We start from the raw sequence: 13890 nt of genomic DNA, 5'->3' as shown, positions 1-13890 counted from the left end.
GGGAAACCCATTCAGACACAGTAAAAACATGCAAACTCCAAGCAGGTAGTGCTGTGGTTTGAATTCAAATGCGACAAACCAGGGCAGTTATGCAGAAGTGGTACCAGAAGTACTTACCCTTAACTTTCTACGGTATAGGAGACATGCATAATGCACAGTGTGATTAAAGCCTCATACACACAATCAGATTTTCCACAGACAAAGGCTTTGTCGGAAGGGTGTTGGTCAGGATCTTGTCTTGCATACAAATGGCAAGGAATTGTCGGCCAACAAACATGAACGTAGTGATGTATTAGACGTACTATGAGACTACAAAGAGGAAGTTTAGTTGTCATGTGCCACCCTTTGGGCTCCTTCTGCTAATTTCGTATCAGTAGAAGTTTGGTAAGTGTTGATTTTGCGCTTTTTATTTTGCGCTTTTCATTTTGCGCTTTTCATTTTTGCGCTTTTCAGTTAGTTTCTGAATGGCCATTTGTTAATCAGCCATGTTGCAGAATTGGAGGCGATAACATGTTATTTATTGGCCTTGGAGTTATTGCTTTGACCCAAGTCCAGTCCAGGAACAGGAGGAGGAGGATTTCTTGGACCAAAAATTGGTTGCTTTATTAATCGTGACCAATTATGTCCTATGCCTTTGCTGCGGGAGCTCCAGTAGAATAATCTGGATGATTTTTGGAATTACCTCTGGATGACAGACCCCTGCTTTCACCAACTCTTGGCATTGGTGACCCCCTATATTAAGAAGCAGGACACATGCTTGAGGTTTTTATTTTATAATTTGGTTGAATAATAATTTGATTTGGTATATTTTCTAATTTTTTGGATGCATAGAATGTACTTTTTGGTTAAGTTGAATTGGCAGATAGCATGTCTAATTTTATTCGTTTTCTTTTTTTAATGCACAATAAAAAAATTGTGTAGAATAATAATTGGCTATGTGTTTTACTTCGAATGACAGTTTGGGAGTAGGCAGTTATATTTTAAAAATACAATGTAAAATTAACAAGGGACACCAACATAGTTGTATCTTTGATCTTAAAAACAAAAACAAACAAGCATAATAAAAATATTCTTGATATCACTAGAAAAAAAAAGCCTTTGAAAAATACATTTGGCAAAGCTCCGTCAGTATCACCAGCAAAGAACCTTCATTATTATCACATTAAAGAAGAAGAGAATGTGCGCTGCATTTCTAGATTTCATAATTTGCCGCGTTATGAATGTTAATTCTCCATTACGAATGCTAGTTTACAAGACCAAGCGCTTCTGGCTCGTCCTTGCTTCCGAGCATGTGTGTTTGTACTTTGGACTTTTGTCTGACGGACTTGTGTACACACGATCGTAAAATCCGACAATAGACATTTGTCCGCGGAAAATTTTAAAGCCTGCCCTCCAACATTTGTCCGCGTAAAATCCGACAACAATTGTCCGATGGAGCGTATAAACGGTCGAATTTTCAGCCAACAGCCTGTCTTTACACAATTCTCGTCGGAAAGTCCGATCGTGTGTATGGGGCTTTATGGGGAATTCTAAGTGTATGTGGTATAAGTTTTATTTGGCCACACATAGCATGTCAGAAGTAAAGAGCTACACTTGCGATTTACAGCGGCTGCATTATTTTTCCTGCATCTGCCATTTTAAATGTCTGAATATGTGTAGTTCAGTAGTATAAATATTTTAATTACTGTGGGGCAGTCCTCTATGTTGGTACAATCAGATTCACTTACAGTTTTTATTTTTTTTATCTTTATTAGGTGGCAAGAAGAAACATTTAGAAGAGAGCACCGATATTGGAAGTGTTCCATTAGATCTGCTTGAATCTTTACCATTAAAGGAAAGGATGGCCATGTATCAAACTGCCGCTACCAGCAAGAGCCAGACTTCCAATGTGGATGTAAGTAAATAAAAAATTGGTTCAACTATGTATAGTAACTTATAAAACAAATGATACCTTAACAAAATGATAACTATAGTAACTATATGAAGGTAGTAGAAAATGAAAAACATGAGGTTCAACCCAAACAAAGGAAATAATAATATAATTATACTATAAATTGGGCTAATAAAAAAAGGAATCGAAAGTGGTTCATTAAAGTGGATGTAAACCCAATGTCATCCTACTGCCATAGGGGTTATCTAGAAGGATATATATGCCTCCTGCATGTATCTTTACCTGTCAAATGTCTCCCCTCTGTCTGTTATGAGAACTGAAAAACTGCAGATTCTGTGGGTGGGTCTGTTGTCTTGAGCTAGGTGGGTGGAGCCGTGATGTTAGTAGACTCCCTGTCCACCTCTACACTCCCCTTGTCAATATGCATTTTCTCCTGTGTATTTCTTACACTGAACTTCTGCTATGATCTCTAACATCCAGGGAAAAGACAGGAAAGTAACCACATGACTTTAGCATGCCCAATTATGCTGAGGTGTGGGACATTCAATCCTGGCAGAGCAGCAGAAGAAAGGAGTGGGAGAGAATTAAAAAATAATGCATGTCTCTTAGGCTACACGAGATATGTAAATCACCTGTCACTCACAGCAAGGGGGAGGATTTGACAAAGTTTTTCTCTGTTTGTCAAGATTTATCTCACTGACTAATAAAAGAGGATTTATCAGAGCTGGATTAACTCTTTGTGGCAAGACTGGGCTCAAATGATAGGAAATCGTATACTCTACATTATGACAGAAAAAAAAAAATTGGGGTTTACATCCACTTTAAGTCTGCCCTTTTTTTTTCTTTGTTTTGTTAAAAAAATGTGGACTTATAAAAGTAAATAAAAAAGCAGCAAAAACATTGGACACTGCAGTATAAAAGAACTATTGTAATCATTACACATAATTCATTTTGGTCCAAACCTAAATAATGGTAAATACATTTTCAATGCTTAAAGCAGAGGAGGCCTTTTTTTTTTAGGTAGCCCATCTTAAGTCTTCAGATATACTGTATATTAAAGTGTATGGAAACCTTATGTAAAACATTGGCACTACATTGCTCTGTCCCTCACAATCCACATAAGGCCTTTTTATTTAAAAAATAAAATAACATTCAAAATACTTGGCGATCATGCCAGTCCTATTTGCTTCCTGTTGGATTCTGAGCACTACAACCACAAAAGTAGATCCATCACAGCCAGTTTGTGTCCCTTCATATTCTAATCCAACCTACAGGATGCTGTGCTGATAGTACTGTAGTTAATTAGATCCCAGAATATACTTCCGCATACAAAATTATTTTCTCTTTTCCATAAAATACGTTTGGACATGTATTTATATGGCATCTTCAGTCTTTATTTAATGGGGCAGGTTGGATGACTCCTATATAGTATATACGCTATCACCATACTTGGCAGATTTTTTTTTTCCTTTTAACCACTTGCTTACTGGTCCCATATACCCCCTTCCTGCCCAGGCCGGTTTTCAGCTCTCAGCGCTGTCACTCTTTGAATGACAATTGCGTGGGCATGCTACACCGCACCCATATTAATTTTTTAGCATTTTCTTTCACACAAAAAAAACCCTTGAAACGTGTCAGCCAACCTTTGAGCACTTGCCCTTGCATGGGCATGTCTAATTTTTAATGTATATTTTGTAACCTAATTTTTATGAATACGTAGTAACTTTGTTGTATCCATCTACTTTGTATAAGAGTAAACTGTATTATCTTGATTCAAGCGTTAGATCACGTGTTAGATCAACCCTTTCTTTCACTTGGCCTTCTTTGGACCACCCCTGGTCAGTTTAGGCAGCGGAACACGCAAGATCATCCTTTACTTCACACCATTTGAAAGTACAACCATTCTATACTAATACCACCTACATGAGCACAGGAGAAATACTTTTTCTGTTCATATTCATGCTATACTGCACCCATATTAATGTTTTATCATTTTTTCACACAAATAAAGCTTTATTTTGGTGGTATGTAATCACCACTGCTAAACAAACAAAAAAAAGTTTGGGGAAAAAAAAACAGTTTTCAAAGTTTGTTATAAAATTTTGCAAGCAGGTAATTTTTCTCCTTCATTGATGTGCGCTGATGAGGCTGCACTGATAGGCTGCAATAATAGGTGGCACTGATGGGGCAGCACTGGTGGGCACTGATCAGGAGGCACTGATAAGGCTGCACTGATCGGCGCCACTGAAGGGCACTGATAGGTGGTACTGAAGGGCACTGAGAGGTGGCACTGATAGACAACACTGATGGGTGGAACTGATGAACACTAAAGGGTGGCACTGGTAGGTAGCCCTGATAGACAACACTGATAGATGGTACTGATTATGAGGCACTGATGGGGACTGATTGGCAGCACTGATGGGCAATGATATGTGGCACTGGTGGGCACTGATAGGTGGCACTGGTGGGCACTGATAGTGTGCACTGATAGGTGGCACTGGTGGGCACTGGTTAGCAGTACTTGTGTTTACTGAGTGGGATCGATATCCATCTTACAGAAGCCAGCAATTGGCTTTATTTTTTTTCTCCTCACGCTGTCAGTGTGAGGGGGAAAAAAAGCCCGTTACCACCTCCTGTTTACATCATGTGATCAGCTGTCATTGGCTGACAGGTGGTAAAGGGCCGGGGACTCGGTGATCCCAGGATGCGCGGTGCATGGGCGGGCAGACAGCGTGAGTATGGGAGGACGTACATGGACACCCTCACGGCAATCTAACCCCGCGCTGTAGCCATCATTCGGCTATAGCACGAGCGTTAAGTGGTTTCACATATACAGAAGCGGTTATAATGAGATGATAGCCTTCTTGCTAATCACAGACTTCAGTTCGACTTTGGCTCCTGCTGCCGTCAATCACAGCCAGTGAGGTGGGGCGGGGCATGGCCAAGGCACGCTCTGTGTGTCTTATGGATACACAAAGCCAGCTGGGAAGCGAGCATGCACGCCTACCTCCATAGCAAGCCGCTTGCTATAGGGGTACATGGCAGGAGGTAGGGGCCAGGAGAACCAATGGGGGGACCCCAAAAAAGAAGGTTAAGGGCTGCTCTGTGCAAAACCATTACACGGAGCAGGTAAGTACAACATGTTTTTTTTTTTAAATAAAAAGTGAGCTTTTAGAATCACTTCCAGACAAGCCCATATGCAAGGTGAAGAGGTAGTTTAAAACTATTGCTGGATTAAAGTGTTAGAGGAGATATAAATGTGTTTTGACATTTTTTTTATTTATAAAAGGATAGCTAGTCATCTGTAGACTTCAATTACCATAGTAAGAGGGAAATATTTCCTAAAGAAGTGGACAGTTGTTCGAGGCGCTTTGTTAGTGTTGTCTATATATCTAGGTATAAGGACATTTTATTTTCAACAAGGCATGTGGCTGAAGTATTAAAGGGTGTCAAACTGCCCAGCTACAGCAGCTCTCTTTTTCCAATGAATATTTTTTCTTTAACTGCAGAGATTGTATCATTAGCAGTGAATAGCACTGTGTTTTTACCCTAAAGTGATAGATTTTGTGTTTTAGTTTGTTGAATGTATCAGCAAGGCATGCCTTTTAAATTCCAGTCACTAGACATAAAATTGATAAAGCTCCACAGTTTGTCTCATGCTGTTTGATTAGTCACTTTACCTTTGTAAAAAAATATCAGGATTTCAGGGCATACTTCAATATTCATAGTAATATTCAAAGCAGCACTCATCCCCGACTCAGCCACTCAACTATTTTGTAAAGATAGCAAGCAAGTATGTGTTTTTTACAATCAGCCAATCACGTGCAAGAAAATATCCTGTTAATTACCCCTAAACATGATTGGGTGCGCAAAGTAAATACAGCTTTTCCTTAATTACCAAACTACGCGAATATTTACTTTGTTTAGGGAACACTCACTATACAATCTTTAGTCATTCAATCCTATAGGCAGGTGGAGGTTGGCGTTTATTTTCCAAGCTGAAGGTGGCACTGTGATAATTCTTCCAGTTGGCAGGAGCCCATTTAAGAATAATTGTCCCCTTTCATGGGCTACATTCAGCTATCTTGGGGAGGACAGCAATCCTGTTGGATACTGAAATCCAACAAGATTTGGGCAGAAATCTTAAAGCGGAGGTCCACCCTAAAGTGGACCTTCCGCTCATTGGAATCCTCCCCCCCTCCGGCGCCACAATTGGCACCGTACAGGGTGGAGGGGGGTGCAGGTACCTGTACAGTACATGTATCTGCACCCACTTCCGGCGTAGATTCTGCAGAAGCTACGCCCCTTTCCGCAGAATCTACGCCCCTTTCCGAAAGTCCCCCGCTGCCTGCTGGGAAACACACGGATCCCAGAGACAGCGGGGACCGTCCTTATTGCGCAGCGCGACTCGCGCATGCGCAGTAGGGAACCGGGAAATGAAGCCGAAAGGCTCCACTTCCTGATTCCCATATCCAAGATGGCGGCGGCAGCACCCGAGAGACGATCGAGAGATCGGCTTTGGGTGCCGAAATCGCGGGCGCGCTGGGCGGGTAAGTGTCCTTATTTTTAAAGTCAGCAGCTGCAGTATTTGTAGCTGCTGGCTTTTTTTAAAAAAAAAACGACGGAACTCCCGGCGGACTCCCGCTTTAACTGAGGATTTTCATAAATAGTAGGATGCTTTGTCATTCAGTGTGCCCACAGTGTGGGTAAGCTAGGGATAGAGCCCCTGAAAGATAGGGAGAGAATAGAAGCAGCATTAGGGAGAGGTACCTGTTGAGGAGGGAAAGAGTAGGTGTTGCCTTTCAAGTTGGCTCCTACTGCCAGCCAGATCTCTGCAGGGACATTTGGGGATCTCACTGTGACCAAGCTATATTGTAGCTCTTCAGGGGAAGTGCTCCTCTGGCATTATGTTCTGTAAGTGCCTTATCTGTTACTATTGAAAAGTGCATTGTAGATAAATAGTGCCCTCTACTGCCTGAAGCAATGTATGACGTGTAACAAAAGCTGTAAATTTAGTTATATAAGTGAACGGTCAATTTGTACATGTGAACCAAATTAAGTATCTACATGTGTTTACTAAATTTTCAAATACAATGGTTAGGCCTCGCCTACAAAATCACTATCCAGTGACAGATTAAAGTGTTACTAAACCCAGGACCCGGCATTCACTATATCTGGTCTCCCACAGTACACAGAACATGGAAATGAAATTATTTTATTAAATATAAACTGCTAAATACCTTTTCTCATCAGCAGTATATATCAGTCTTGTGACTTCTATCAGTGTTCGGCTGAGCACTGGTTACAGTTTGTAGGAGGATTTTTCTTTCTACTCTGACTGCCCTATGAGGCTGCATGGCCCCTGACTTTCTGTCTGAACAGTGCTGATTGGCCCTGTGCCGATCACATATACCCTCCCAAAGAAAACAAAACAATGCTTTTAAAATACACACCAATCAGCAGCAGATGGATTAGGCACAGTGGAAGAAGGGGGAGATTAGAGAAGACAGGATCAAACAGCCTTTTTACACAATGCAGAGGATTGACCCTTTAGGTTCCAAAGTGAGTATAGCAAGCATGCTTTACTGCATATACAGACTGATTTTACTGTTGTGGGTTTAGTAACACTTTAATTGTATCTCAAGGGGCTGTTTTCAGTTCATGAGCTCTTTGTCAGATTACTAGGATTATGCAAAAGAGTCAGTGTACACAGGTATATGTTTTTAAATAGCATTTCTTAAATGGCTCTGAAAGATTTGGAACACATTTTTGGTTTGTTTTTCAGTAATATACTCTTTGCAAATTATAGCCGTGACCAAAAGTTTTAAGAATGACACAAATATTATTTTCTACAAAGTCTGCTGCCTCAGTGTTTTTAAAACTTTTTGTCAGATGGTACATGGTATACTGAAGTATAATTACAAACACTTCATAGGTGTCAAGGCTTTTATTGACAATTACATTACATTTATGCAAACAGTCAATATTTGCAGTGTTCTTTTTCAAGACCTCTGCAATTCCCCCTGGCATGCTGTCAATCAACTTCTGGGCCACATCCTGACTGATGACAGCCCATTCTTACATAATCAATGCTTGGAGTTTGTCAGAATGTGTGGGTTTTATTTTGCTTCACCCACCTCTTGAGGATTGAGCACAAGTTCTCAATGGGATAAAGATCTGGGGAGTTTTCTGGCCATGGACCCAACATTTCCATGTTTTGTTCCCCAAGCCACTTGTGGTAAGGTGCTCCATCATGCTGGAAAAGGCATTGTTTGTCACCAAACTGTTCTTGGATGGTTAGAAGAAGTTGCTCTCGGAGGATGTATCATTAGTATCATTTGTATCAATGTGTTCTTAGGCAAATTTGTGAGTGAGCCCACTCCCTTGGCTGAGAAGCAATCCCTCACATGAATGGTCTCAGGATGCTTTACTGTTGGCATGACACAGGACTGATGGTAGCTCTCACCTTTTCTTCTCTAGACAAGGTTTTTTCCTGGATGCCCCAAACAATCGGAAAGGGGATTCATCAGAGAAAATTACTTTAGCCCAATCCTCAGCAGTCCAATCCCTGTACCTTTAGTAGAATATCATTCTGTTCCTGATGTTTTTCCTGGAGAGAAAAGGTTTCTTTGCTGCTGTTCTTGATACCAGGCCATCCTCCTAAAGTCTTCGCCTCAGTGTGCATGCAGATGCACTCACACCCACCTGCTGCCATTCCTGAGCAAGCTCTGCACTGGTGGTGCCCCGATCCTGCAGCTGAATCAACTGTAGGAGACAGTCCTGGTGCTTGCTGGACTTTTTTTTTGGGTGCCTTGAAGCCTTCTTCACAAATGCAGTGGAAACGTTTTTTTTATGGTATTAAGTTCACTTTCATGTAAAAGAGGGACTTGTTATTCATTTGATCATTTTTCATATCAGTATATGCAAATTGCCATTATGAAAACTGAGGCAGCAGACTGAAAATGTATAGTTGCGTCAATCTCAAAACTTTTGGACATGGCTGTACACATGTAATTGTGGCAAATAATATGGAATGCATGCTACCATGTACAGGGTGTACATATACTGTATATGGATGTATATGCAATATTGTATATGAGCAATTGATTATTTTAAAGGGAATCTTGCAGGGAAGAATCCAAAGGCTGCCAATGCTGATCTCCTTCAGAATAAAAAAAAACTTCCAAAGCTTAAAACTGACTTACTATAAATGTACAGAACTTATTAGCATCCCCATAAGCCCACCTGAATTCAGTCTCACCTTAAAGCATAACTTCTCTCCTTAACCACTTGCCGACCTTTGCACGCCGATATACGTCGGCACAATGGCAGCGGTGGGCAAAGGGCCGTACCTGTATGTCCCCTCTAAGAGGCAGGGATAGCAGGCACGCGCGCTGCCACAGCGTACAGCGTACAGCGTGACCGTGACCGTGACCGTGACCGTGACCGTGACCATGCCCGCGGGACCGGTGGACTTGATGTCTGCCGGTCTCCCGGCAATCGTGTCAAGGAGCCTCAGAACTGGGAAGTGTCTATGTAAACAAGGCATTCCCCCGTTCTCGCTTGTGTCATGACAGAGATCACTGTTCTCTGCCATCGGGAACAGTGATTGCTGTCATGTGACTAGTAGCCCACCCCCCCACAGTTAGAATCACTGGTTAACCCCTTCACTGCCAGTGTCATTTACATAATAATCAGTGCATTTTTTTTTAGCCCTGATCACTGTATAAATGACAGTGGTCCCAAAATAGTGTCAAAAGTGTCCAATGTGTCCGCCATAATGTCGCAGTCGCCGCCATTACTAATCAAAAAATAATAATAATAAAAATGCTATAAAACTATCTTTTTTGTATTTTGTAGACACTATAACCTTTGCGCAAACCAATCAATACATGCAATCAATACAATCAATATTGTGATTTTTTTACCAAAAATATTTAGAAGAATACCTATCAGACTAAACTGAGGAAAAAATTTTTTTTTTATATATTTTTGGGGATATTTATTATAGCAAAAAGCAAACAATATTGTGTTTTTTTTCAAAATTTACGCTTTTTTTGTGTTTATAGCACAAAAAATAAAAATTGCAGAGGTGATCAAATACCACCAAAAAAAAAAAGCGAGTGGTCAGTCAATCGGAAAAAAAAAATGGTAAAGGGTTGGGGTGAGCCAAAAATACCTGGGTTTAGTTTGGGGCAGGTTCACCAAAAACTACTGAAGTTTGGGTGCTGTATCTGAACCCTGTTTAAAAGTAAAAAAAATGCTTCATCTTAACCAGAACCTTATCCTGGATGAGGTTCTGGCATACATATTAATTGAGACTCCTTGCAGAAATTAAGAAACACACAGTGTTGGGCTCAACCTCAAAATTTATACCTGACCCTTATACAAGCATGCAGCCTGACAAGCCAGGAAAGAAGGGGGATGATCATGCCCCCTCCCCCTCTTAAACCATACCAGGCCACATGCCCTTAACATGGGGTAAGGACCTTGCCAAGGAGGACCTCCTTGGCTAAGCATCCTGTTTCTATGCTGATGAGGACACAACACTGGCCCAGTGGTTGTGGGGGTCTGTGAACAGGGGGCTTACTGGAATCTGAATGCCACCTTTTAAAATAAGGAGGCCTCCAGACACCCCCTCCCCACATGAATGAGGTGTACATACCCATACTCATTCACAAAAAAATAGTAAATAAAGTCAACACGCTTTTTGACAAGTTCCATAAATCCATTGTTAACTATGTTATCCAGCAATGCAGGTCCTCATCAATCATGATGTACGACTCCTGCAGACTTTTGAAAAGTAATACCCCCCCCCCCCCCCCCAGCTTACGTGTCCGCTCCTGTCATTCACTTGCTGTGAATTACTTCTACCAGAGTTGTAAACAAAGGGGTGGGTATGCCCAGTGATGTACCTGACCAAACATAGCCAGGCTACTACATATAGCATTTTATTCCTGATGAATGAACTAAATGTCCAGCATTAGGATGAGCATCCGAGCAAGCAAAGTTCCGGCCAAACCTCAGGTTCAAATCGAACCGGGAGCTTAACCCTAGTAAGAAGGAATGATGTAAATGTATCTGAGCAGGTTTACTACACTTGCACACTCTGCAGCTCTGCACATCCAATTTGTGAAGGTAAAGTAATTTTTTACGCAGAGTTACACAGCTACTATCCAGGGATTGCTAGAGAGCTTTGGAAGAAGAGAGAGCAACAATGAGCTTACAACAACCACCATGCACACATACTCTCATATGGGATGGTAAAAGAAAAGGCAAAGGTCACTTTAATGCTACAACTAAGCGTTTTGTAGGATTACTAGTTATATTAAGCCTTACTTTATTTATGCTTTAATACAATATAAAACATTTTCCCTCTATGGTAATGTTTCTAAGGAAAAAAAAGTACACTATTGCAGAACTTGCAGAACTAAACAGTAAGTGTATCTGGTGAAAAAGTGCCTTTAAATAAAATTAACCATGGGTCAAAGCAATGATAACATTTGTTAATGATAAAACCCAAACATATACATCTACAGCATTAAAACTTTCCTCTACCCTGGAGTAAACTGAGAGTCTCATAATAACACTTTATAGATTTATAGATAAAGCAGTGCCTAAGCTTTTGTTACTGGATGCCTGCATCATTTTTATATCTAATTTTAATTCTCGACTGTGTTTTTTTTCCCTCTTTTTCTCCCTCTCTCTCTGCATACTCTAAATCCATTAGGAGTAGCCTAATCAACATAGAAATGAAGCAGAGTGGCAGTGACTCACTCCGTTAAACCAATTATGATTAGTGCTAGAAGCAGGATGCTGAGCGATTGGCAGCTTTATGGACAGGTGATAATAAAATCTTATGAAAAAAAGTAATTTTCGCTCCTTAATGAACAGTGAAGATGTAAAGAAATATGGCTTTTTTTTACAGAGACAGGTAGAAACTGATGGGACGAACTAATAAAAATATTTTACGATTAATTCAACTTCTGTATTAGTATTTTCAGCAGAGGCTCCCAGTTGATCCTGAATTCCTATTTGGCACCAAAAGTTCAATCTACTTTTACTGTTGGCACAAAGTCCTCTGACTAAGGGATATATGAGGAACAGGACAGATTTGTAACTGAGGTAGAGCTGCTTGTGCCTTTTACTGTTACAAAATGTACCAAGAAAAAAAAAACATATATGTTTATACAGTATATATATATATATATATATATATATATATATATATATATATATTTGTGCTCATAAGTTTACATACCCTGGCAGAATTTATGATTTCTTGGCCATTTTTCAGAGAATATGAATGATAACACAAAAACGTTTCTTTCACTCATGGTTAGTGTTTGGCTGAAACCATTTATTATCATATAGCTGTGTTTTGCTCTTTTTAAATCATAATGACAACAGCAATTACCCAAATGGCCCTGATCAAAATCTTACATACCCTGGTGATTTTGGCCTGATAACATGCACACAAGTTGACACAAAGGGGTTTGAATTCCTATTAAAGGTAACCATCCTCACCTGTGATCAGTTTACTTGTAATTAGTGTGTGTGTATAAAAGGTCAATGAGTTTCTGGACTCCTGACAGACTGTCAGGAATCCGTCCGTTCCGTACGATCGACCTTCCGTACGCGCACACGCATTCGTGCCGCGGGTCGTCGTGGGCACGAGCGTCGTCCAACGCGCGCGGGTGCACGTCGATCGTATGTGCGCGCGGTACACGCACGCACGGACGAGCGTTAGCTCGATTGGCGCCAGTGGCCCTTTTTAAAGGCGCAGTTGCAGTGGTTCTGTGCTGTCTCGTCTGCAGCTAGTGCCTGAGAATACCTGTTTACCTACCTGCTACCCATCTGATATCTGACCCGGCTCTGTCTGACCTTGCTGACCTCTCCTGCTCCGACCCCGGCTTGTTTGACTCTTCTTGGACTGATTACCTGTTGCCGAACCTTGCTTGTACCTGATACCTCTGCTGTCTCCTGCCTGTTCCTGTATCTGCTACCTTACCTCCGGAGGATCCATCCATCCTGATCCAGTGGCCTGCAGCCTTCTGCTTCTCCGCTACAGAGAGTTCCTGCTTCAGAGGATCCTCATCTCCTGACACCTGCTGCTGCACCTGGCTGGACTCTCCTACCCCACTGTGCTCCGGTCTCCCTGTTCCCATTCCAGTGAGACCAGAACCAGAGCCGTAAGAGAGGTCCCCTTCCACTAAGTCAGACTCAATACCCGAAGTTCTTAACAGTACGAGACAGCCATGTCTGAGTCTGCGGAAGGGGCCTCCGCCATGAAGGAGATTTGCTCTCACCTTGCGGCTCTCACCCAGGCCGTGAAGTCCCTGCAGGATGGCTACACCAGATTGGAGGAGCGGGTCCAGCATCTCTCCATTTCAGGGTCTCCAGACACCACACCTCAGCCTCCTCCTGCCCAGCCTGCAGCTCATTCGACTGTCATGATGCTCCCACCTGAGCCTAGGGTCCCCATTCCGGAAAGGTTTTCTGGGGATCGCTCCAAGTTCCGGGCTTTTCGCAACGCCTGCCAGCTTTACTTTGCCCTCCAGCCCAGGACTTTTTCGCTGGAGGCAACTAAGGTGGGTTTCGTCATTTCTCTCTTGCAAGAAGAACCTCAGTCTTGGGCCCACCATCTCCTGGAGAATGACAGCCCCCTTACACAGACTCTCTCCACCTTCTTCGAAGGGATGGCACAGCTTTACGATGACCCCCAACGGGCTGCCACCGCAGAATCTGCATTAACTGCGCTCCAGCAAGGCCGTAGGACGGCCGAGGACTATGTCTCGGACTTTAGACGCTGGAGCGCAGATACCCAGTGGAATGAGTCGGCCCTTAGACACCAATTCCGCATGGGCCTGTCTGAAGGTCTCAAGGACGAGTTGGCTCGCGTTGGCGCTCCCGACGCCTTAGAGGACTTGATTGCTCTAGCCATTCAGATTGACCGCAGACTTCGCGAGCGTAGGGCCGAACGCTCCTCCCAACCACTG

At 42.1% G+C, this 13890-nt stretch overlaps 1 protein-coding gene across 2 annotated transcripts in view; it reads left to right on the top strand.

Moving 5' to 3' along the window:
- XIRP2 (xin actin binding repeat containing 2) overlaps nt 1-13890 on the top strand; it is a 264735-nt gene that overhangs the window by 193972 nt on the left and 56873 nt on the right. For both annotated transcript variants that reach the window (XM_077447917.1, XM_077447916.1), the window contains exon 2: nt 1755-1894. In XM_077447917.1, the coding sequence (XP_077304043.1) occupies nt 1755-1894 (140 nt within the window). The remainder of the gene's footprint in view (nt 1-1754; nt 1895-13890) is intronic.

The sequence above is a fragment of the Lithobates pipiens genome, unplaced genomic scaffold, assembly GCF_037356315.1.
Source record: "Lithobates pipiens isolate NorthernLeopardFrog02 unplaced genomic scaffold, aLitPip1_a1.2 Scaffold_22, whole genome shotgun sequence".
Taxonomy (NCBI): Eukaryota; Metazoa; Chordata; class Amphibia; order Anura; family Ranidae; genus Lithobates; species Lithobates pipiens.
This window is presented reverse-complemented; position numbering and strand designations above follow the sequence as displayed.